General features: G+C 37.0%; 1 protein-coding gene across 1 annotated transcript; it reads right to left on the bottom strand.

The window, feature by feature from the left end:
• Positions 1-234: 234 nt before the first annotated feature.
• On the bottom strand, positions 235-3,927 carry LOC140141450 (uncharacterized). The gene has a single exon (XM_072163305.1). The coding sequence runs from the start codon at positions 3,736-3,738 to the stop codon at positions 1,675-1,677; it is 2,064 nt and encodes a 687-aa protein (XP_072019406.1). The 5' UTR covers positions 3,739-3,927; the 3' UTR covers positions 235-1,674.
• Positions 3,928-27,122: the final 23,195 nt, after the last annotated feature.

Raw genomic sequence — 27,122 nt, 5'->3', positions numbered from 1 at the left:
AAATATAATAATCCGACCGTCCTACCCAAATTTCCCATTTTTCCACTTGAAGGCAACACAACAATATTTTTGTTTTGGCCTATCTACATTTCGAAGTTTTTCCCTTTTGTCTTAGGTCTACTATATGAGTCTTTATAATGATATTCATGGAGTTACACAATGATCTTTAGATTGACCACTTTGTCGCGGCTTCAGATCATTTAAATTTAAGACTCTACAACATAAAAAAAAATAATAATAATAAAATTAAAAAAAAAAAAAAACTATGACCTATAACAAAATGGTTTCATTAATTTCAAAGTCCATTGTTTAATCCGTTCGCTCGTAAACAGCTTACTATTGAAATTAAATTATAGTGCTGGGGATATGCTTTAATTTGAACCTAAAGAAAATGACTAACTCATACCAGATTCTGATTAATGCTACCATACTTGATACTTTAAAGAATTAAAACACGTAAATAAAATCAGCCTTCATATCAAATTGTCAATTGCAAACGACTTTCCAAATATCAGGTTATGAACTGTTATGTTTCGAAGTTTCCGAATTCCTAATTATTATTTTTAATTGATTATCCGTGTAATTTTTAACCTCCTAAAATAGATCTATATCACTTTTATCACGCTGTTCACGAGTAATTTAGTAAATTATAGGTTTAAACCCCGAACCACAGTGTCCATTTGTGTTCATGTTACTCATTTCGGCCGTAAATGGACGGTTAATTCTGCCCTCCATAATAAATGCAAGTGACTTTGGGGCATATGCATGGTCACTTGCATCACAGTTCCAGGATCTGTGCTTGCATCTAACTGTTTAGGTGACCATGCATATACCCCAAAGTCACTTGCATTTATTATGGAGGGCAGAATTAACCGTCCATTTGTTACCGAAATAAGTAACATGTAATTGAGAATACAAATGGACATAATGTGTTTTTGGTTTTAAGCCTTTAAAATTATGTATTGCAAGGTAAACATGTTAAAGGGCCTGTTTCGTGATGTAAATAAAATCTCTGCATTTGGAGAGAATTGAACTGAACTGATTATCTAAGTTCATACAGACGACCCCGTTAGATAATCCAAAAATGAAAATGACCAACCTCCTTTTTACTAAAGGTTCTTATTAATTAACCATGACAAAAGGGAATTCCTTTAACATGGACAAAGTGTAATCATAATATAATATCAAAAGGCGTCGCTACATGATCTAATCATCTATCCGTGTTACGTCCATTAATTCTTTGAAAAAGATTCAAGACTATTATACATGATATATTATTATGTCATGGTCTGCAAATACACTTAACCTAATGAACCTTTAAGTATTTCGGTCTGATTTTAGATACAGATCACTTTGCGTGACTTTTGTTCTAGCCCAAAGGGTCGCTAGTCCGAAGGTTCTCTAGTCCGAAGGTCGCTAGTAGTCCGAAAACCAAATTAAGTATTATAGAATAAGAGTTAGGGTCAGGGTTAGGGTTTAGGGATAGGGTTAGGATTAGGGTTAGCGAGCCTTATTCTATATTCGGACAATGGAACCGTTTTAAGAATTCGGACTAGCGAATGGTAAATTACGTGTTCGGACTAGCGAACCATCGGACTATGGAGTCTTTGGACTAGGGAACCTTCGGAATAGAGAGTTGTCGCCTCGCTTTATTCCCAAATGAAGCGTAACTTCTCATAACGCCAGATTCCTTGACAAACGAATCTCGGCATAATGCGTTTTATCGTCTCCATAATGCACCTTGCTCGTGTCTTTAGCTCTACTAAAGTCCAATTCAACATACACTAAATTGCCAGCAGATTTAGACACATCGGTTTTCTTATTCTTGAAAAATCTAGCGTCTGCGCAATCATCTAATGCATTTTCGCTACCACTTAATCCCGGCTTATAATCATCACAAAACGCAGAATCACAACGTGGTATTTCGCCTTCAGATAAGTCACTTGAGTTACTGCTTAATCTTCCACATGTCTTAGTTAGGGCTTCATTTTCATAGAAGCTCATGTAAGCACTTCTACTTCGTAAGGTGCCTTTAAGTTGTGACATTAAATCCTGAGAAGACGAATGTGATTTGCCTTTGTCCAATGTGGCTGCTTTCTCCAATGAGATAAGTCTAACAGTTTTGATTCCATCCGTGCTGACAGGTTTCGTAGCGTCTTTTTCTTCATCCTCTGAAGAAGGCACAGGGAGCACAAAAATGTCTGACTTTGACAGAGTTCCTGTAGAATATCTCAAGCTAGCTTTACGTGCAGACTTTACAGCCGCTGACTTTGAAGTATTTGATCTCCGTGCAACCAAGGCTAAAGCAAGAAATACTATAAGTACTATTAGAAGTGACCCCGTGGCTCCTCCAATAAGAAATGTCATGTTGAGTCCAGATGGGGCAAGCGCTCTCTCAAGATCGTTATTGTGCATTTGGTTGGTCACCTGAGGTTTATCATATGCTCTTTGTTTCATAGTAGGTCGTCCATTAGGGTTATCGGTAAAAATTCCAAACGAAGTTGAAGGTTTTGGACGAAAAGGTCGTTCTGGTAAGCGTTCAAATATCACGCCATCTTCCCTAACTGCTGGACCTCCACCTCTTCCGATGTCTGGTTTTCCATTACCTGGAATAAAATTAACACCATTTCGACCTTCAGTACCTGGTTTAGGACCCAGCGTCGTTATCGTGTCAGCAGTTGGATTCAAACCAACATTTGCGGTTGGTCTTGGCGTAATAACTTTCAGCACACCTTCACCTATTCCTTTTAAATCTAGCGCATTTCTTGCTACACATCGAACCGGTAAGTCGTCATCTTGTTCAGTGACATCGTTAATTCTAAGAAAATTCCCAGAACTTGATAAGTAATACCTTCCTTCTGATTTAGTAATTCGATCAATTTTGTCTCCACGCCCTATAAGCCATTTATAACGATTAATTGCTGGTATAGCGGTAGCGCTGCAATGGAACTCCGCCTTTTGTCCCACGTTTACAAATTGCAATGGCGTAACTTTCACTCTGACAGGCACCTCAAAAGGCTTAATTGTGCAGTTTCTGTTCTCAGACATTGCAGGGTGTTCTGCAGTACATGTATAGGTAACATTGTTATCCCAATTAGTGATATACCGCTTCAGTTGTATAATTTCAAGTCCTGCGTCTTCCGTTGAATTGAGAACAGATGTCATGATGGCATTTTCTTTTCTCCATGTAAGCTTTGGACGAGGTAATCCTCCGTGTGTGTAGCATGTAAATGTTGCTAACACTCCTGGTCTTGGAGTCAGAGGTAATATGGAGCATATTGGACCTCTATTTGGTGCTTTCGGAGGTATAACAACGACTTTAGCCGATTCTGGAGTGCTCACACGTTGTCCTGTAAACGGGTCGTATAAAATACATTCGTACATACCATTATCTTCCTGTTGGGCGTTAGAAATTATCAAATCGAAATCTATTTGTGTTGGACCAATTCCACCTCCAATTGAATACCTAGTCCGTTTACTTGCGGATATAGACGAATATATACTCCGATCTACGCTGAGGAATGTGTGAGCACCTGGTGTGGCGTAGAATGCCCAATAAATCCGGTGTACTCCTGGTCGAAATTCGGTATTGACTCCACAATGAAGTGTAATCGTAGCTCCTTCAATACCAGAAGCAGAAGAAGGATGCTCAGCAAATTCAACTGCTTGAACCACAGCTACGTAAATCCAGAGTCCAAGCACGACAACAATTGGCGACAATGGATGTTTCATCTTCATTGTTGCAGAGATCAAGAATAATACCTTTGATTCGAATAGTTTAGCTGTCAAATACCAATTGTTCCAAGTTTGATAACATAACAATAGTTCCACCTAGGTGTGACGAAGAAACGAAGCTCTTCTTGTGGCTTCAACTTGAATAATGATGATGATAGGTGCGCGCAAAATTCTGCAGTGAGTTGCTAGACCCGTGCAATGAGTCATGGCGCTGTTCTCATAAAATGCGGATAGACTAAATACATGCATTCATTGGGCCTTACTAGGATTTGGCACATGACCGAATAATTTCTACATCCTCTTACTGTAGCTGAATGAAACACAAAAACAATCGCTCTAGGCCCAACAAGCTTTATTAAAGCAAACGTTGTTTACTTTAATAGGAGAATCTAGCGCACTAGTATGATTACCATTAATTACGCTTATTATTAATTAAACGTTAGGGACTTCCTCATATATCAATTAACATGATTACCCAGAGTTCAAATACACAGCTATTCAATTATAGTTTTGTCAAACTAAATATGTCAGACAAGTCGCTGATCTGCGTTGACAAGTTTAATTTAATTTTTGTTATAACGCTTCTAAATTTATTATAAAAATGTAATTATTCTTTTCACTTGAGAACTGACTTGCTAAAAAAGTATAAAATGAACTTATTTTCGAAGACGTTAAAGGTCCTTGATCCAATCGACAGCCTCGTCCCCCATTTTTCTTATTAAAAACTAAGATTTTGGTTTCAGAAGAATATTTTTGTCATTACCCCAGTGAAATTTAACACTCGAGATATTTTTCATTATTTAAAACGTTGTGCACAAAAACGTAGTTATTTTGTGGTAACCACACCGGAAGTGTATTTACATATGTGGTTAAATACCACTAATTATGTATTACACGGGTTTCAATGGGAAAATGGCTAATTTCGGGTGGAATTTTCTCATATTCAGAACTCTCACAGTTAAATGCCACTAATATCAGGTGAAACTATATGATGGTTTAGATGCCAAATGATCAAAGCTCAACATAGGTTGACCTGAGACTTTTCTTGTTTTAACGCACTGAACCGTAAACACCTTAAAATGGCAGTGCGCCCTCGAAGCTGAAAGTTACAATATGGTAGGGCGAATAAAAACCGGAGCCGTGCGTATGAATTTTGGTACTATTACAACAAAAATGTCATATAATGAGAGAGAATATACCATTTTGAAGCATCAAACCATAAAAAGTACTTTGTTGGCTATATAACTTGATCAATTTCAGCGATTTTAATGCAGTCTTTTCAGATGCCATGCAAACAAATAGTTTACTCGTATTTCCATGTATCGCCCAGGCCTGGCCTATTAGTGGCATGTAACCATGTGGCATTGTTGCCCTTCTCATAAAATCGCTGGAGTATAACAACTTAAAATTTGGAAACACGTTATTTTAATGTTAGGCCTCAATCTAAGATAGAAAACATCATATGAAAAGTTAATTAACTGTCTCTTTTCATTATCTCAGAATAACTGTTGACTTTATTATTTCTTTGAAAATGTACTTTAAATGTTGAATTAAATTTTATTGACCTTTGCTCTAAATACTTTAACTACTTCTCCTGCCCATTTAATCATGATCATAGGATCGTGTTTAGATTCTCAAAGTTCCATCTTCAATCCTGTCGCCTGCAACGAGTGACTTAACACTAAATTAATTAGGTGTTTTGTTTCATCCAGTGCTGAAGTATACCCACAATTCATTGGGTTAATATCGTCGCCTACTGGCATGCGACATAACTATGTACTCAGGTATAATACCCATAAAATCAGCTGTGGGTTCTTAAGTAATTTTATTAGGATGTACCAATGTCTTGTCTAATAACCTGCCTTTCAAAGTATCTCAAAGGCTTCATTAGATTATCAGACAGACTCCTGATTGGGGGGTTTTATTTAAAAGGAGGAATCATGTCTGCTACTCCTCAGCCAAATATTAAAATAATACTAAAAAGTGTTGAATATATAAAGCAACGAGCACATAGGATAAGCCCGCATGATCCGATACTACGGAGTGTCCCCCCCCCCCACCAAGGGGTTACATGTAGATTTAAAAAAAAAATCTATGTTAGTGCTAATTCACTTTTCACGACATAATATTATGTACTCTCTATAACATGAACAAAATATAGGAGACAAATAAAAAATAATAATGTCACGTGAACAACTCTAGAAAGGAAAGGTGTGCTTGTGGTCATACGTTATTGTTGCTTTAAGGATACCGGGTTGAAACTTATCAGACAATATTACAAGGATGAATGAATAATATCTGAATAGATTGCATTGTTTTGTGACTTATTTTAATCATTATAAACTTTTTAAAGAAATGTCATTAAAGAATGCCACCATTCTCAAATTGTGTTCTCGGAAACTGATGTTTGATTTTTAGTAGGTCCTAATCATGTTAAGGTATAGTTTAGTGACCGAGCGGAACGGGCTACGACTTATAATCGGAAGGTTGCGGGTTCGAGCCCCGGCGACGCCATCGTGTTGTGCCCTTGAGTAAGGCACTTTATCTCGATTACTCCTCTCCACCCAGGTGTGAAATGGGAGCTGGTATGAATACTGTCCATTGAGCGCCGCCCAAAGGTATGAGCATGCCTTGGGCATTGTATGGCAGCTGACATATTCTAACGACGGCGGAATTAATGTAAAGCGCTTTGGTATACATGTTCACATGTGAAAGGCGCTGTATAAATACCAACATTTATTTACCATACGCTTCCATTGCTTCCATGTTCGGTAGGCATCACTGATATCATCAGTTGGACATGGACATGTAAATGTTATATCAAAGGCATATATTTACTTCCCATGTATGCTCCAACCATTCTATATCACCAGCGTCGATTTTCTTCATCAAAATCAATATATTATTGAAAAATAACACTTTGATGTTTTGCAAAAGTTCATTCTACAAATCATATACTTTGAACACTGGCTTGATTTATTATTGTTAATGCGTTATGTATGTTTTACAAAAGTGTTGTTGTTCCAGCCCTCTTTACAACTCAAGAATCACAGGGCCTACAAAAGATAATGATATTTGAATTCTTCTACACAGTCGCTATGAAATGATCAAATGTGTAAATTTTGCCAAAGCTCACTACCATTCGCAGGATGCTGTGAACTACCAAATCGCAACAGTTTAAGATAGTTGCTAACCTTAAATTAACTAACAACAACGTCATGGTCGTGAGACAGTTTTCCCTGTCACAAATCATCTGCATGTACACAAATAAGTATCAGGAATTTGTGGAAATCGCTGTACTAGAAACTTAGTAAATTCAATTATTTAAAAAGGATACTATTTTTAAAACTCGATAATTTGTGTTTCTTGGTTTCCTTTCAATCCCTCCAAGTAAGTAATTATGGTAAGGCCAAGTAAAATAAAAAAAACATGTTTCACGTCCGGGTTTTTGAAAAAAAGGAGGAAGAGGGGGCTTTTTATTTTTAATTTTTTATCGCAAATCCGGTGTGAATACCCATAATTAGAGCTGTTTTAGCGTATACAATAATGCCTGTAAAAAGGAGGAGGCCTCTTTTTATCAAGCTGTTTTATTTCTTGTTCTGAGAGATAGGCCCCCTCTAACTATCACAAAACCTTATAAAAGTGTTTCTTGTATTATTAGCAAGGCTATAGAAAGCATCTCTAATTCCTAAACATATTTTTTGATAAGTTATAACTGATTTTCAAAAAATAAAAATAACATTGAAGAAACCTCAAAAAAGGAAGCGGGAGGGGACGGGAAATATGTTTATTTTTTTATTTGGCCTAATCACTACGGAACCAATATGTCAGAAACACCCTGCATAGATAAAAATAAAGAGTTGATTACGGTCTTTAAACGATGTCAAAACAGGGGGCAATTATAGTTCAGTTTTTATTTAATTGGAACACCCTGTATACTGCATGTATTAATACAGCTATCAATAATATATATAAATACACTCTAACAACGATGGGATTAAATAAGCACCAACTAAAAACTAAAAAATGGCGTCAAAACTATGACAACAAAATGTGTCAACTTACAATTTGTGACCACCAAAAATTGTCAACATTTGGACCTCATTTTGTCATGTTTTTCAGTCAATGCTAAACGGGGTATCCAGCAAACACAAAACGATTTTAAAAGGTTTTAATTGTTAAACGGATTATATTTCGGGTTTTGGTTTTGGTTTTGGTAAGAACGTATAACGTTTTGTATAAAAACACATTATAACAATAACAACAATAATAATAACAACAACAATAACAATAACATCCTTAAAACAAACAGGAAAAGAAGGTTTTACTTTAAACCAGTCCCAGTTTGAAAGACAAAATCCTCAGTAAATTGTCCTTACACACGACCTAAAAGCCAAGGGAATCACAGCATAACAGCCGAACACGAATTAGGTCACCTGTATATTAAAGTTTGGCTTTTAAGATTTTGTAGCTTATAGTAAAGTCGCGAATGTCTTTGATTATTGTCTTGTCCTATGATGACAAGTCCAATCCGTTGATTTCCTGGATTTGAACATCGGCTTGCTTGCTAAGTAACATGGATTTGTCATGTGATCATTGTGATGAAATGTAGGTATAGACCTACACCTGTTTATAGTACATTCATAATGTATACCTAAATGTTTCTGAAAGAAAAGAAACCACTTGTATTATATCATTAAAACAAACACTCACATAAAACTCATTATCATATTCTATGAATAAATTTCAGGGAATATTTTGCATCGGGCACTCTTACAATATAATCTCAATCAGTTTCGTTGGGATCACTGAATGTGCCTTTAAGCAACTATTTTAAACTGTTGCGATTTTGTAGTTCACAGCATCTTGCAAATGGTGGTGAGCTTTGGCAAAAATTGCATTGATCATTTCATCGCAAATGTGTAGAAGAATTCAAATATCGCAGACATACTTTTATAGGACATGTGGTTCTTGAGATATGTTGTAAAGAGGACTGAAACAACAACACTTTTGTAAACGTATATAACTCATCAATAACAATAAAGCAAGCAAGTTTTCAAACTATATGATTTGTAAAATGGATTTTTGCAAAAGATCAAAGTGTTATTTTTCAAAAAATATATTGATTTAGATAAAGAAAATCGATTTTTGGCTGCTTCGACCAACAATACCTAGTCTACCCTTAAAGTTACTCAAAGTTTTTTTTTAATCGGCAGAATATTAGTTTACTGGGATTTTTTCTTTGAGACGATGTAATTTTGTAGATGTAAATAATGAATGGAGGTTTGTCAGATGTCACAGTCTGACATCTTACATTTATCTTGATTTACTATAGCAATAATTACCAAGTATGTAATATATCATCTGATATCATTTGAGTCAGATACAAAAGTAATTGTCTTTATAGACCACAATAAAAGTACGACTAAACTCAATAAAATTATTTTTATTTGATAGGTAGGCTACATAAATGTTGAAGACTGGAACTGATCAATGATTACTCACATTTCTTTAATTATGTTGGCCTTTATACACGCTAAACCTCTGGCAAAGTCACATTTCAGTTTCTAAATTATATATACAATCTTTCTGCCTTTAGAGTTATTCCATGTGCACATGGACATGTATCACGCAGTGGGACAATGTTCGCGAAGAGTAGGTTAATGTTAACCCCTGTATCAACTCGTCCTGGTGTTATAAATGGCAGAAATACGCCATAAAAGACTTTCTTGTGTTATCCAGGGTTGTCAAACTGGGATAAGATGTGGAAACTTTCACAAGACCAGAAACGCAAGAACCTCAGGATCGGCCATCGTGCTACTGTACTGTTCACTCATTGGCGTAGGTTTATCCGATTCCCGCGTATTATTTGCCCAATTTCCGCGTATTATCGCCAAAGCCGATGAAAATAGTACCTGTTGCAGGGGTAATATTTAGCCAACGGTTTTACCACATGACGTGTAAGCGCAATATTTTACAGTTTACTAAATTTGGGGTAAAAACGTGCACAATTTCTTACCCCAGTAAATATACACCTGAAAAAAGTACCGTTCTTTTTTGCTGTGTAGCAGTTTATACTTAGAGAATAAAGGTATTGTTTTTAGCCGCTGGAGTGCATCTATCGTCTCATATAACACGGGCGACATCATTATTTTAAGTAAAACAACGAGGCGAAGCCGAGTTGTTTTACGCCAACTCCGATTGGTCCTAATAGCGAGTACGCGTATCGCGTCGACGCACACGCATATCGTGTCATATCACACGGGTAAAGCTGAGTAAGAACCAATAAGATTGCAGGAACATTCTCAAGTGTTTAAGAATAATATTGTTGTTCACCTGCATATTTTGCTACCTACAAGTGACCTGGTCAACAAGCCACTCGCACCAAACAAGTCAAACATCTCATTTATCGCAATAATCATTCAACCAGCATCATCTGCTGGCATTTACCATCTCACTATGGACCACAATGCTCTCATCCCAAATGGCGTAGTTCAATAACCTCAATTTAACAATCATAGTGCAAAATTTGACCTCAAGTTGCAGAGTATGAGTTTTAATACCCAAATTTTCAAAGGTCATTCAATCAATGTACAAATGTATTGGGGTTAAAGAACTGTGCCCCTGATAAATGAGCAATTTGTTGATCCTAGTGTCGTTAATGACATCTATCATCTTTGTTCTTATCCTATTACCACCTGGATTACCACTAACATCTAGAGAAGCTTAACTCTCTTAACGGGGTTAAGAAAACAAATTCAAAAATTCAAAAATTTCAGAAATGTAAATTTTCATGACCATATTTGGAATCAGCATGAAAAATGCATTAAAATGAGTACAAACAAGCCTAGTATTGATCCAGTAGTTCTTAAGATAGTTCTTGATATTTTGAGAAAATATGTCAAAACTTAAACTTTTTCCATTGAAGCGCATGGCTAGCACGCAGAGCATTAGAGATTGGCCATTTTTTAAAATTGTTTTTGACCCATAATTAATAACATTTTGGCTGAACGTGATTTGGGGCCTAAAACTATATAACTACACAACTTGCTGACACAAAGATTAGGATGGTTAATTGGACCCATATACAGTGTTGTATCTTTCTAATGGGTGGAAGAAGATACATTATTCTTTCAACTTGAAAATCATTCAAATTGGTACGTTTGTATCATCGGGCATTTAAATAATAATTGTTTGTATAGTATGACTACAATATATACAACCTAACGGTTCTGATTAACAGTTGAACTAAACAGCAACTGTTTAGAAGTAATTAAATAAAAAGTTTGTTTGTTATTCTTAAAAAAACTATTTTAAACATGTTAAAGCGAATGATTGTTTTAACTTAAACGTGCACCCGTTAAACAGGGTTGTTTAAACTTTTAAACACCGTTTTATCAGTATGCCGCATGATAATGTCTCGCAATGTATACATTCATGGTATTGGACACCTTGTAGATGTATTTTTGTTTAGAATTGTTGACACATTCTATCATAAGGCTACATAACAAATGATTTGATTCACGTCCGATCTATTGCAATAGTATGCTCTTAAAGAGTGCGTTAAAAACAAAAGCGGCCCTAATTTGGTAAAACAACCTAACTCGAAGATAGAAGTTTTACCTAATTAAGGCTCTGCTGAAAAATATTTAGACCTGCTTTTGCGAAAACATTGAACTTTAGGAACACAATAATAAGCTGGACACTTGGAAAAAAGAAATAGCATGAAGGCTTTAAAACTTTTTCCAGTACAGTCCTAATTAGGCATAAAAGTCTATATCGAGTTAGGTCGTTTTACCAAATTAGGGCCGAAAGAGTTGCATAATGCTCTTTTCACACTTTTTGCGCTTTACGACATGTGAGAAAAACTTATTAGTTGTCAACTCCGTATAGTAATGGCGTTAATGTGTTAAGTTCATTAATTAACGTGCCAAATCCGTTTCGTTTTTGTTCTGTTTCTTGTGTATGCCCGAAATATGACAGAATCAAAGAGGATTATCACCACGGTGGCGCAGCGGTACGGGCTCTGCCTCGCAATCGGTAGATTGCGGGTTCGAGCCCCGTCGCGTCGGTGCCATCGTGTTGTGCACTTGGGCATGGCGCTTTACTTTACTTGCCTCTCTCTACCCAGGGGCGAAATGGGGAGCTGTTATGAATATTGTCCATGAGAGCCACCAAACAGTATTAGCATGCCTTAGGCATTGTATGGCAGCTGACATATTCTAACGACAGTGGAATAAACGTAAAGCGCTTTGATACACGTGCTGTGGTTGAACATGTAAATGGCGCTGTATAAATGCCATCATTTATCTTGTTTTATTTTTAATGACATCCTTTTGCAAAACACCTTAAAACTGAGGATGATGATGACAACGGCGATGATATAAATAATACAGATTACGATATTGTCCAGAGGGGTTTATTACTTATTTTGATGTTATTAAATTAAAATCGAGCTATGAGTTTTAAAATATTGGACTTTTAAAATATTGGACGAGACGTAGTCGAGTCCAATATTTTAAAACTCATAGCGAGACCAATAAGCATTGGGCGTAAAGAATCCAATTTTATCATTATTATGTTTTGGATCCAATATTCTCACACACTTGCATTCATCAAAACATAATAATGTGTAAACTGCAAAAAAAATATGGAGTGATACCTATATCTGTATAGTATTTTGACAACCAAATGTGTGTACAATCAACGAAAGGACGACGATAAACTTGTTAAACAGAAATATCCTGGATTTACAAGTAATACTAAAATCTAGAGGTGTTGGTTTTGACACACTTAAGATAGATTAAATTATTAGCGGAATAATCATGCATAATTATAAAATTACATGATTAATTTTTAATGTTTAATAATAGACACACATACAACCACCCCTGCAACCACTCAGTGACTACGGGAATGGATTTATATGTCGCGACGATTTTGTCTTAAGGATATGTAAGTAGCTTAAGAGGAGGACAGGTGTGCTGTGATTTTTTCTGACATGAAAGGGTATGTAACAAACAACCTGACACTTGTTTCACGCGTTCAAGTAATCCTATTTGACATTCACACTCCCCGTGTGGAAGATTAAGGACAGGTCTGCCATAAAGGGTGTATGGATTTACAATGGAACAGCCCAATTTTGCACCTGCCCTTAACGCACTTGTCCTTCTTGACTGACTTAAATATATGACGTCACGACGAAGACATTTTCAAACAAATGAGAAAGGTTGCCGTTTATATTGCAGCAAAAACCTTGATCTTGGCTAGTGTGCTTTTAAAAATCTTTCAGATTCATTCAGATTAAACGTTACACTATATCAATACGCAAAAATGAGTTCCGGTAAATGTATAATGTGCATAATGTCTACTGGAAACCATTTGGGGTCCTTTGGAACCTATATACAATGCTGGCCAAAATGTGTTGGGACACTTATGGAAAACGTACACTTTATTAAGGCCATATTATCGAAACTTGTAACGTGATGAAATGTAGCATCCTCTCCTATTTCCCACCAATCAATGTTGGGTGCCGCTAGGTCCGCGTGACCAAAAAAGTGGATCAACATCAAGTTGACCGGGTGAGTGGGGGCTTATTTACATAACCCAAACCGTCCTTACACTTTTGGCCAGCACTGTAGTTTTCGATTCGATTGGAATGCTCTGATTATGGCTATTGCTTATTCTAATGACGCTAGTATATGAACAATATATATAAGTGTGCTTTTTCATTTAATGACATATAATTTTAAAAATATTTTACAAAACACTTGAGGTTTTGACTTTTAAAACCTACATTTTGGTCAAAAAGGTAGTTTTCAACATATTTACCACATTCGCCTTGCAATAACATTGAATTGCGTTATCTGTTGACATATTGACGAAAAGTGTTTTAGGGGGAAGTGTTAGCTTTCGTTTGATATTAAAAAAAATCTGATTGGATGTAGGGAACACTTGAGGTTTCGACTAAAACCAATCCCAGAGGCCCATTTTCCAGCTAGAAGCTCCACAGCTCTTACGATACTGTGCACTCAATCGTGTAGTGTAATCGAAGACTGTGTGGAGACAATTAACTGCTTGCTTGAGAGCTCTTGGACGAAAATGTGTGCTCAGGTGTATGATCGAGGTGGAAACTGTGCGTAGATGTTTATAAGAGACTCGTTTTTGTATAGAAACCTTTCCATATGGCAAAAGGTTATATTCAGGTTGCCCACCTTCAGCGAAAGCATGAATAACACAACACGGATTATAAAATAATTTAGATAGCGAATATGAAATAAAATAAAATAATAATAAAAAAACCGCCTGTTGTTCAAACTTGGAATGAATTGTACTGGTGCGAGTATTATGGAATCGCTCATCTCTTCGTAGCCATTCATTCGAATCAAATAAAATGAGCTACTCATTTTTGGATTCCAATACCTATTTCTCGACTTGTGCTCAGATTTATTCTCCTGGTATTTTTTTTTTTTGGTCACCCTGTAATGGTACCCAATTTCAAAGGTTTACCTTGTATGTTTAGATATACAAATACAAACTCCAAAACGACAGCAATGCGCAAGCGTCCCACGTGATTCTATCAGTCTATTGCGCAATCATCCGTGCGTACATAATAAACATGATAAATAAAATTATCCAACGGAAGCCACTGGCCGGGTCAGGTAAATTGCATAGCGTGCTACTCCCGGTCTTGCAAGTGGTAACCGAACGGTCGGTGGTTCTCAACCGAACCATGGCAAGCAACCGTAGACGTCGTCTTCGTTCTTTCTTCCTCCCTGCTTTAATTTCCCTCCGCTTCTCTAAATATACGCAACAACAATTATTTCAAACAGACTTTGAGAAATGAACCTTTGGAATTAGTTACGTTGTTTTTGTATAAGAAGCTATAAAGAACCCGTGCAAGACAGCAAAATAATTAAGAGCAACGTTTAAACAATATTGGGGTACTTACAAAATAATTTTGTTTATGTATGAATTCTCTTATTTAGCCCCTTATTTGAAGATCTCGGCTAAAAAGTTCGAAATAGCCTATTATAAAGTAATACCGTATTCGATATACACCATGTATCCAAATTCAGATTTAAGATATAGCCGCTAACATGATTAATCACTTGCCTAGTGATCATTCTTGATCTTTATCTCCCCGATTATAGGGTGATCCGTTGGGATTGATCTATATTCACCAGGAGTATCGTATTAGCGCAACATTCTATCAAACAGACGCTTTAAGGGCTTCACATTAGTCAAGGGCGATAACCGATATTAACTCTTGTTTTTGATTGACAGACGGAAATTCGATAATTAGACAACTAATTCCGGCGGCAGATTTTTGATCAACACTTTACACTTCCTTCTGATGCACGTGCAATTTTTAATGTCTATCAAGACCATCATATTGGGGGCATTGTCATCACGGCTTAAGCCTAGGCTCAGACCCCGTAAATTATCAACGATAGGATAAATTGCAATTACGTCAAAATATAAAAGATAACAAACAAAGTCTATAGACCTTTTCCAATCAAGATCGGAAAAGATCGGAAAACCGCAGTATTTATACAGTAAGATATAAGCGGTCCAATTGGTGCCCAATAAATCAAGCGGAATCACGTACCCTTTTGAGTGAAAATATATACAACGTATTTAACGAAAATAAACATCCGTCATCACGTAGAAATATTTTGTATTGAGGTAACACTTCCACTATTTGGCACTTCACAATGTGACAGTAAAAGAAAGAAAAAATCAGATGTTTGTCGTCTGTGGCACATTTGATTTGGTCTTCGTGTGATCTTCGCAATATAAATATCAATATCTTGCACAAGCCACACCCAACGCTTGACCATGCCTTTCACGCACATTTTGTGTTCAGACGTAATAGTTGCGTTTGCGTTAATGACCCGGGGGGGGGTCATCCATAACAAATACTCTAGTCACCAGAGGGGGTTCCCATACACCCAGTGCTTTTTTTCTAACTTACATTTTTGTAATCCTGAAGGTGTCTGGTAAATGAATTTTGATGTTCCCAAAATTAAATATTGTCCCATGGGGTTCATTTGGCGGCCATCTTGGATTCCGACAAAATTCAATTAAATTGAAATAACTTTTGAACTAGACATCATAGGAAAACAAATTACCCCAATTTTCGGGATAATGTGGACATGAGCAATCAATCAAAAGGGTTATTTTCATGATTTAAACATGTTGGATACATTAAAATGCAAACTATTACTAAAAATAATATCTTCATGGCATACTCGCGTGTAATAGGAGCTCTTTTTGGTACACTGAGAAGGACATTTTTATGTTATTGATTTATTTACTAGTTTCTCTTCTAGGTGCATTACTTACCTTAGTATTAGCTAGAACTGGTGATCGTGAACAAAAAATCGTAGAATAGTTATAGTGAAGTGGTGGATAATCATGCCAAACGCAAGGGTGATAAAGGTACTGAGTCAGACTCACTGCAGAAACGTCCTCCTGTAAATTGTATTTTACATGTGAGTGGTATTGAGCATCTACACCGCTCAGTAAAGTAAGACAAGCTGACTCAGCTACTTGACATACTTGACAAAAGACTCATTGAATCTCATGATTCACCCTGTCGCATGGATGATGTCTGTAATCACATTCCGGAGAGTTTTGCTGGTGTAGATTTATCATCGAGGCTGCTACCAAAACTTTACTAAAAATCAAGATCGTTTGAGGTGTAGTGCAGCAACTAATGAAGCTTCAACATCACAATCTTCTCGTAACCGTAAATCACAACTGCCATGCGACTGTTCCCTCCAGAATGTATCTTTGTGAAAGACTGGAAATGAAATTGTCTGGAAAGACTGAGAGATGCATCAAATTCCCAGTATTCAAGGACAAAGACGGAGCATTTAAGGAGCCAAATTGGAAATAGATTGAGCCTCGGGAGACATGTAACTTCGCCTTGGAACTAGAGACAGTGCTGGCCAAGACTCTTGATGAGCTTTCCACATCCCTTACTCCGCAGATCATTACCATCGAGGGAAACGACGTGTTTTATCTCGAATGGGACAATCTAAACAAAACAATGACGAATATCCATGGCTCAAACGTGGTGAACAGCACCTTTGAGATAATAGAGACCTTGCGAAATGAATTTACTAAGGTGGTTTTGAATACATAATCCTCTATAATCCTCTAGACGTTAAAGTTAAAGTTAAAGTAACTTCATTTCGCAAGGTCTCTAATGATACAAGACGTGAAACCCGGATTTGATACCACTACTAACCAGGATCGGATTCTCCCTCTTTACGCACGGAGCAAGGTGTGCTCCCTAAAGGTATATACACCCGAGATCATGGCTCCTGATCCTGTTCACATCTGTGGAAGCAGTTGGGATAAGCAACCTGTCCCAGGGTTTGGTGGCTTCAGCTCAGCTACCGTTGTGAAACTCCAAAGAAAGTCAACTATCGACTATTTTACCCCTATCCATCACCCCTTCCCTGAATACTCGACTATCAAGGAGCTTCTAAAGCGGTCAGAGGATGCCACCATGAGTTGTTTGCTTCTGTAGTGGTGCTGGATGCTAGTGCAGAGCAGTATGTGATTTTTTATGTGCGATATAAGTAAAACAACCTCCTTCTGCCCAACAACTCGGTCTTGAATGAAATCAAGGACAGCAGTGAATGTCTGCAGATGTTTCAATGGCACGGCTTGTCGCTTTGACTTCATCACGCAGGTAAGTTGTGTACTTCGTGTTGAATGAATTGCGACAGGAATAGTGGAAATTTGCGTCTCTTGCAAACAGGTCCTCACCTTGCACCATGCTATGTAGACGATGTAGTCATAGTTCTTGTGCCCGAGGCTCAATCTGTTTCCAAGTAGGCTCTTTAAATGCTCCGTCTTTGTCCTTGAATACTGGGAATTTGATGCATCTCTCAGTCTTTCCAGACACTTCATTTCCAGTCTTTCACAAAAGATACATTCTGAAGGGAACAGTCGCATGACAGTTGATAATTGTGATTTACGGTTACGAGAGGATTGTGATATTGAAGCTTCATTAGTTGCTGTACTACAGCGATATTGATTTTTAGTAAAGTTTTGGTAGCAGCCTCGATTATATCCAATTGTTTCTAAATCAGCAAGCAAGACTCTCCGGAATGTGATTACAGACACCATCCATGCGATAGGGTGAATCATGAGGTTCAACGTGTCTTTTGTCGCGAATGTCATGTAGCTGAGCCAGTTTACTTTACTGAGCGCCGTAAAATCTAGATGCTCAATACAGTGGCGTAGCCAGCTATTTTGGTCAGGGGGGGTGGGCAAAATAAAAATTTTGGGGCACAGACGAAAAAATTACAGTTACATCATACAATACGTAGAGACAAAAGGCTTTATTGGGACGATGTGCGCGCATAGCGCGCAAAAATGTGGTATTTTACACTATTTTCTCCCATTATCAGGATGGAACGGGCTTTATCTTTACAATATGCGCGCGTAGCGGGCAAAATTTTTGTATTTTTGGGCTGAATTTCGGTAGAAAAGGGCCCCTTGCCCCTTCTCTTTTCCTTTGCCCTCCTGATTTTCTCTTTTATTTTTTGTCAGAGGGGCCCTTTTTCTTTCCTTTTTTGTCAGGGGGCACTCTGCCCCCCCTGCCCCCGCTGGCTACGCTACTGGCTCAATACCAATTTACCAATACAATTTACAGGAGGACGTTTCTGCAGTGAGTCTGACTCAGTACCTTTATCACCCTTGCGTTTTTGGCATGATTATCCACCACTTCACTATAACTCATTTCATTTCGGCTGCGAAGCAGGCGACTACAAAGTTTCTCCATGTACTACAATCTGAAGCCAAAGTGGCAATGGCATCTGGCAGTAGAAAGTTGTCAAAATCCCCCAACAGTTTTTGCACATAAGACAAGTAGGATGTTCTTTGCCTTCCATGTCTTCTTTTACCATGTAATGGGGTGTAGAGAGCATATCTTCTGCATGGTTCATCTTCCTGCATCCTCAGGATATGTCCCAGGAATTGTAGTTGTCGTGATCTGACAGAGTTGATAAGAGGCACTGTGTTGGTGATGGTATAGACCCTTTCATTACTAACATGGTCAGTGCGCTTGATGTTCAGCATTATCCTGTAACATGATGTACCAAAAGCGTTGATCTTATTTTCCATGTCAGTAGATATCACCCAGGACTCGCAGCCATAGAGCAATACTGTAACACACGTGGTGTGAAACAGCTTGACTTTTGTTGCAACAGTGATTGTTGGACTTCTCCACAGGTGCTCCAGTTTCCACAATGCATACCAAGCAAGCGCCTTCCGTCGGGAGAGGTCACTGGTGCTAGAGCCCATCATGGAACCAAGATATTTGAAATCAGTGACATACTTGATGGGTTCTCCGTATACTTGGAGTGGTGGCTGAGGATTGCAGTTGATGGTCATGTACTCAGTTTTGGGAACACTGATGACGAGACCCAGGCTTTCTGCTGCCGCCGCTGTTCCGCGGGATGGAAGATTCAAGTAGGGCAATATCGTCAGCGAAATCCAAGTCGTTCAAAACCTTGGCAGGATAACGCCTGGAGCGACGCGGGTGTGTTTCAACACCACTGTCAGTCCCCTCGGTAGCCATCGTCATCAAATAGTCGATGAGAACAATGAATAGGAATGGGGCTAGAACATCCCCTGCAATACTCCAGTAGTCACTAGGAAGGGATCCGAGATGTTGCCATCTACCAATACGGCACTTTGCGAATTTGTATACAGTACACGTATTGCCTTTACGATGCTCTCTGGGATACCATAGTGCCGCAAAACAGAAAACATCATCTTCCTGTTGATTGACTGATTGATTATAACTATGCTACGATTTTTAGTAACCAACACCACTTCTAGCTAATACTAAGGTAAGTCATGCACCTAGAAGAGAAAATAGTAAATAAATCAATAACAAAAAATATCCTTCTCAATGTACCAAAAAAAAAGAGCTCCTATTACAGGCGAGCATGCCATGAAGATATTATTTTTAGTAATAGTTTGCATTTTAATGTATCCAACATGTTAAAATCATAAAAATAACCCTTTTAATTGATTGCTCATGTTCACATTATCCCGAAAAATGGGGTCATTTGTCTTCCTATGATGTCTAGTTCAAAAGTTATGTCAATTTAATTGAATTTTGTCGGAATCCAAGATGGCCGCCAAATAAACCCCATGGAACAATATTTAATTTGGGGAACATCAAAATACTAGACACCTTCAGGATTACAAAAATGTAAGGTAGAAAAAAAAGAACTGGGCGTATGGGAACCCCCTCTGGTGACTACACTAAAACTTTAAAAAAACTTCAATTTCAAAAGGTCTATAAAAATATAGACTTTCTCCGACAATGCTCTTTTGAAAATAATGAACCAAGAATTGGTACATTATCAAACATAATATGAAATATACATTATTATTATACAAAAAACCGTTGCCCCTCGAAATATTCTCTCCCCTAGATTCACAATGGTTTTTCCCATTATGTATAATTTGTGCCAAAATTGAGAACGGTGAGCATGTTCTCTAATGCCTTACCATAATGTCATCAGATTGAACAATTATTCTATATAGTTCTAATCGATTGCAATCAGGGACATATAAAAAAGAAACACTTCTATCGAATTAGATTAAATTCTAATATGTTACAAATATTCAATCCAATGAATTAGACTTCAATCTAATAAGTTCTATATTATTCGATTTTTAATCTACGGGATTGAATAACTGCTCAGATAGATTTTTAATCCAAATTGAATTAGATTGAATCGAGTTGGATTAAAAATCAACCTAAGCGATTTTAATCCCTGCGATTAAAAGTCGAATTAGATTGAACTCTAAATTATATATTAAAGTAAATATTTCTAATGGTCAAATGTATTCCATTGTACCGGTATTTTCAAATGCTGGGAAGGTGATAGACTATGCCATAGTCGAATTTTGATTTAAATTTTTTTATTTTTTATTTAATCATGATGAACGCATTGCGTTGAACTCAAAATTACACTGATGTTTATTGTACATGTTAAAATTAAAGTGTTTAATAGTAAAATGGTCATAAAGAGTTTGTATAATTAGATGATTAGTGACAATAAAAGGTATTGAATGTAACATAATCTTGCATAATTATAATGGCTCACTTCAATACTAAACAATTCTGATTTTGGAATCTACCAATTTATTGATCGGGAAAGCCCGAGTGAAATATCCGACTATGTACTTTGGATTTTAAGCAGAACTTTACCCCGGGACTTTGGTCTCTAAAACACACTGTCAATCATACTTGTTTATCAATTTAACTGCGAGTACTAAAGCATGATAGTACAAGACGCGCTAAATGTACGTCCATGCACCAGTGAAAGTTTTCGCGCCACCACAATCGTGCCGCAAATTCCATAGATTGTTGTGTACGATGTAGTTTATGGTGATGGCACGTGCCCGGAGGATTTAAACAATAGCAAGATGTGGGCGACCAATCACAAGCCAGATCCATTTAAAGATACATTACATCATGGCCAATTTTAGTTCTTGCCTAACTCTCCATTGAGTTCCGTGTTAAGAATCTTAACCGCAACCTAGAACTAGCCCATTCCACAAACCGCGACGCCTCCCGAATAGCGAGCGGAGCGAGCACCGAGCGTAAATCATCATACAGGTATCAGAGTACAGCACAGAAGCCAGTGCTACCGCAACCCAAAGTAAGTAGTCCAATTGGGAAGCTAACAAACAGAGGGAGTATGGTGACTAAAAATATCAGATGTGAAAATATATCAATTGCACACAAATTAATACAAGACTTATGCTTAAATGTAATTGCCAGAGTATGCAAAATGGGCAAGTGGACTACGGAGAAGTCTAGGAAGGTGACATACTCGCTGTGGCGATCTCCCTATATAGCAACACTACATGGACGAGTCTGGCCCAATCGCCAATGAAAGAGAGATGGGCACTCCGATCACTGTTAGCTACTGTTTATATACAGGATCGCTTCCTTTACTTTTACCTTATCTGACCTTATATGGGTAAAAATAATAAACATTGAGTTCAATTCACTCATTTTGTTGCGCTCTTACTTATCACTCAACAGTTGAATAATAATAACCTTGTGTAAATTGGAATTGAATCTAATTCAATTTAAGTGTCCAAATCAAATTTACGATTTTACCCTAAAATGGCCGTGACTGATCCGGTCTGAATGACTAAGTTGAAATGTGTGTGCAATTGTTTTCTTTGAGCGCTGACTGTTGAAAGAGCGCCACCGCTTTTTAAACAAAACTACTGAATGACTGGTTGATTTCAAGGGCGTATTACACTAAATCACTGCGCGAAAGGTGCAATGGTGATGAGTTCCGGTTAAACGTATATGCCTACATGAGACAATGTGGTGTCCTTAGGGACCATGTTCTTCGTGAGGTTGGCATGTTCTGATTTAAATGCAAGATGCTAACCTATTAATGACTAAAATAGATATGAAATTATACAAATCGATTTCACAAGAAAAGTAGGCCCTGTCCGAATTACTGCTAACGGAACAAGTTTTAATGCTAGTTTTGGCGTTGAAATAGCGGCGTCGCTTTTCAACATTTTTTTTTTTTAAACTGATTCTATAAAGTTCCCCAAAATTGAAGCTTAAATAAAATTTCAGTCCTTAATTAATACAGGGATGACGTTAAAAAGTGAAAAATATTGTCACGCCTGGTAGAAAACGCCGTTTAAAAAAGGTGATTTTTACGTGCTTTTCAATGGAGAAGTTATTTGGTGGTTTACGCCCATAACTGCATAATAATTATGTTGTCTTGCGCCCTCGAGTGTTTCATTATATTGTTAATCACACTTTCAACTTTTGATGGCGACACATACTTAGTTAACACGGTCATCTCACACCTCAGTTTGTTACACATGTGTCAAGATAAGTACAATCACACCATAGACCCTAGAAATTACAGGGTCTATGATCACACAGTGTGATTTGTTGAAACGCCCCACGTGAATGACCTTAAATGGTAAGAAAGTGGTCTGGGCTATGAAATTCTTCTCGTACAATAGCGCACAGAGAAATACTATGCAGTGTATGCGCCGTAATCCGGGGGGTGTCACTCCCATTGTGGCCTGTACACCATCCGCGATAATGAAAACGCGTAAAAAGGGTAGTTTTTCGTGGGTAGGCACGATACGCGCGTAACGTGTTTAGGGTGTCAAAAACATGAATATTGGAAAAAAAAAGGGTAGCAAAATTGCAATTGCTAATACGCGGAAATGAAATTTAGGGTATGAAATTTGATGCAAGGAAGAAAATCCGTGTATAGGGTATCGTTTTAGTCAAGGGTTAAATCCTTGTTTAGGGTGCTTTTCAAAAGTTGATTATCGCGGATGGTGTACAGGCCACAATGGGAGTGACCCCCGGGGCCGTAATACGTACGCACTCCACCTTGAAGTAAACGACTTGAAATAATGATGAAAAAAAGATTACTTTTCAATAAGGAAATAAAGGGTGCGGCATTATTCTTTACACCAAAGTAATGTGTCCTCGGTAGGAAAAACGTTTAAATATTGGGGTCTGTTATATACTATCACACATTATTAACGTTTTTAAGTTATCGGGCATGGCGTTTGAACCTGAACTAGAAAAGAAACCAAGAATTTTTTTTTTGTCATGGCTGTATAGGCCAACCTGTTCTTTTTGCTGCTATTGCAATATTATGACATTTTGGATGTATTCGTTGATTGCCCAATGTTGGAGTACTTTCCTTAGGCCTATTGTTGGTGTTGTATTTGTTGTTATTTTTCACCGTTGTACTACTCAGGGGCGGATCCAGGGGTACCGCTTTCCCTCTCTCTAATAATAGGGAAAGGAAAAAAAAAGACAAAAAGAAAATCGGTTCAGCGGTATTTAGGTGATTTTAAGCCCCTTTTTTCAATCCTGAAGGATCCCTTATAATAGTGGCCACCATGAACATGTTAATGAAAGTTCACCTGTGTTGGTATAACTCATGATTTTTGATTTAAACTTTTGATCCAAACACAAGAAACTAATTCCTAATCCGGAATGTTCAGATGGTTCTCCATCTTTCAGCTGCGAGTGAATGACTGTATCAGGTCGTGATCTTTTTGACCTTTGACCTGATAACAGACTCGTAGTCAACATGATGTTATAGCTCAGTTATTTCGGCACTAGATTCTGGGGCTTAACGATACGAGTTCGAATCCCGCAGTGTGGTTGATTATGGCCATTTTGAAAGCACCATTTCTGAAAAACCAATGAGTCAGGAGAATAACAAAAACAAACAACGTTCATGTTTTTTACCTTTTTTTGGAAAAAAAAAAGTTCAAAATTTGGGGAAAAAGTCCACTTTTCACAAAATTGTCCCCCTCCCCTTGAAAAAAAGTCCACTTTTTCAAAATCAGCAGTCCAATGAAATCCTGTGTACGGGCCTGCCACCCGTAGAACATGTTTCTTTTCGTTGCCTTAGCGACTATCTGTAAAGCTAAGGTGTAAAGCTGAGCTGTGTAAGCCCTTTTTATTATTGCTGCTTTATAATCGGATTAATCCGTTGCCCTTCTTCCTGCCAAGAAGTAACTATGTCTTATCGCATTTTCAACTCGAATTGTTTGACCAATGCTATTGCTATATAAGCGCAATTGACAAACCATTCATTTTCGTTCAAATAAATTATATAGGTCTATATTCATGATATAAGATTCTCATAAATACTTAAACACTAGAGAATATTCTTGCAATCTTATTGGCTCTTACCCGTGTGATGTGACACAATATCACACACTTTAGCGAGAGTGTGTCGACGCGATACTCGTACGCACTATTTGAACCAATCGGAGACGCATAGCAACAACGGGACTGATCGATTCTCAGCCCTGTAGGATTTAATTTGATTAAAAGTTGGTATACTTATGATCAATATAATATTTATTTGAATTGAAGTGTTAAAGAATAAGAATAAAGGTATTGTTTTTAGCCGATGTCGTGCATCTATCGTCTCATATAACACGCGACAACATTATTTTTGGCGTAAAACAACTCGGTTTCGCCTCGTTGTTTTACTTAAAATAATGATGTTGCCTGTGTTATATGAGACGATAGATGCACTCCAGCGGCTAAAAACAATACCTTTATTCTCTAATTATTGATTGTTTATCAGCATATTGGGTCACATGCATCTGAGACCTTATTGATAAAAAAAAAATTAAAAGAGAGGTAGACTTTAGATCCAACTTATAACAAAAATATTTCATTTCATTATAGGGTAATTTATGTCTTTGTCATCGGAAATCGACGTCGATCTGCTAAAGTTCGTATGGGATTGGTCAACTTCACTGTTCTTTTATGACACTACGAGAATCAAGGCTGTGTCACACATAAAAATTAAAACTTTCGTAATTATCACTATATGCCATGTTTACACGATTAATGGATTGGTGAAAGTTGCTTGTTATTGGTCAGATACCATCGGACCGTGATATGAGTCACGTGTCTGGCACTGACGCAGTAAGGAGTCAAAAGCTTCGGAAAGTTTATGGCGGCCCGGTCGTGGTTCAGGTCACTTTAGTTTGTCCTGATATGAATCGACCCCTCTCACGCCCCTCCTGAACCAGTCCGTTTATTTATAAATCGACGATTTTAACCCCGTTCAAGTCGACTGTGTGTCCTACTACCTGATGGTCTCCGGATCCCGCCATGCCTAGGAGAGATCTTCTGACATAATGTTATTTGTAATCTTGAATAGTAATTCAAAAACAACACTCATAATAATATAGTTGATTATAAGTTTGACCATTATGATTGTTTATAATTTATGACACATATTTCACATTTTTACATTATATTGTACATTATTATGTTACATCACTTTTACCATATCAAATAAACATTTTAGGAATTGTATTATATCTTAAACGATATCCTTGTATATTGCACACACAAAGTATCCGTACAGTTAAAACAAAAGCAATTTCTTAAGGGATCTAAAATGAGCGTTTATTGGGTTTCGACAGTATTTTTTGTGGGACATAAGAGCACCTCAGACCTATCGAATTGCATTCTGAATACGAAGCATGTCTTTCTGATATCAAATAATTTTCATTTTTGAAAATCACAATATAATACAAATTTTATGACAAATTATAAAAATTTGATATTTTTCAAATGTTTGATATAACAGTCCTCGAAGTAAATTATATAAATCTAATGACATATTCTTAAAGTGTATGTAGCAGGGAGGAAAAGCCGACGGTCAATTGAAAATTTTCACCTTTCATATTGAAGATATGGATTTTTTTCCCCAAAAGACCTAAATACACATACACTTTAAGTATAAATCATCAGATTTAAAAAGTTTACTCCAAGTACTGTTAAATATCAAAAATTATCAATTTTTAATGATTTGCCATAAAATGTGTATCAAATTGCGAATTTCAAAAAATCATAAATATTTGATATCAGAATGACATTCTTCATATTCAGAATGCAATTCGATATGTCTGATGTGCTCTAATGTCCCACAATAAATACTGTCCAAACGTTCATACCCCAGCCCTTAAGGGATCTGATATTAACGTTTAGCGACGTGGGAGCTGAGAGTACACCAGAACTATCGAATTGCATTCTGAATAAGAAGAATGTCCTTCTGATATCAAATAATTTTGATTTTTTTTTTAGATTCGCGATATAATATAAATTTTATGACAAATTATTCAAATTTGATATTTTTTACATTTTTGATATTTAACAGTCCTCGAAGTAAACTTTGTAAATGTAATGATATGTATTTAAAGTGTATGTAGCTGGGATGAAAAGCCGACGATCAATTGAAAATTTTGACCTTTCATATTGGAGATATACCTTTTTTTTTACCAAAAAAACCTAAATATTTTTGGTGTTTGGGGAAAAAAATCCATATCTTTAATACGAAAGGTCAAAATTTACAATTGATCGTCGGCTTTTCATTCCAGTTACATACACTTTAAGTCCTTCGAGGACTGTTAAATATCAAAAATATCAATTTTTAATCGTTTGCCATAAAATGTGTATTATATCGCGAATTTCAAAAAAATCAAAATTATTTGACATCAGAAGGACATTCTTCGTATTCAGAATGCGATTCGATATGTCTGATGTGCTCTCATGTCCCACAAAAAAATACTGTCCAAACGTTCATACCCCACCCCTTAATGATACTAACACTAAATTATAAACACAAAAAAAGTAGTCGAAAAGTGGGGAATTTTGTTCTGCGTATATACTTTGATACCTCATTCGGAACGATGTGATTTTATTTCACTAACCTATACACGTGTGAATGACAAAAGATAGAGTTTCAAATGTGACAAATTGCCATTTTTTTCAAGGGATTTCCGCTGAC

The sequence above is a fragment of the Amphiura filiformis genome, chromosome 19 (assembly GCF_039555335.1).
Source record: "Amphiura filiformis chromosome 19, Afil_fr2py, whole genome shotgun sequence".
Taxonomy (NCBI): domain Eukaryota; kingdom Metazoa; phylum Echinodermata; class Ophiuroidea; order Amphilepidida; family Amphiuridae; genus Amphiura; species Amphiura filiformis.
Note: the sequence above shows the minus strand (reverse complement) of the source record. Positions and strands in the feature narration are given on the sequence as shown.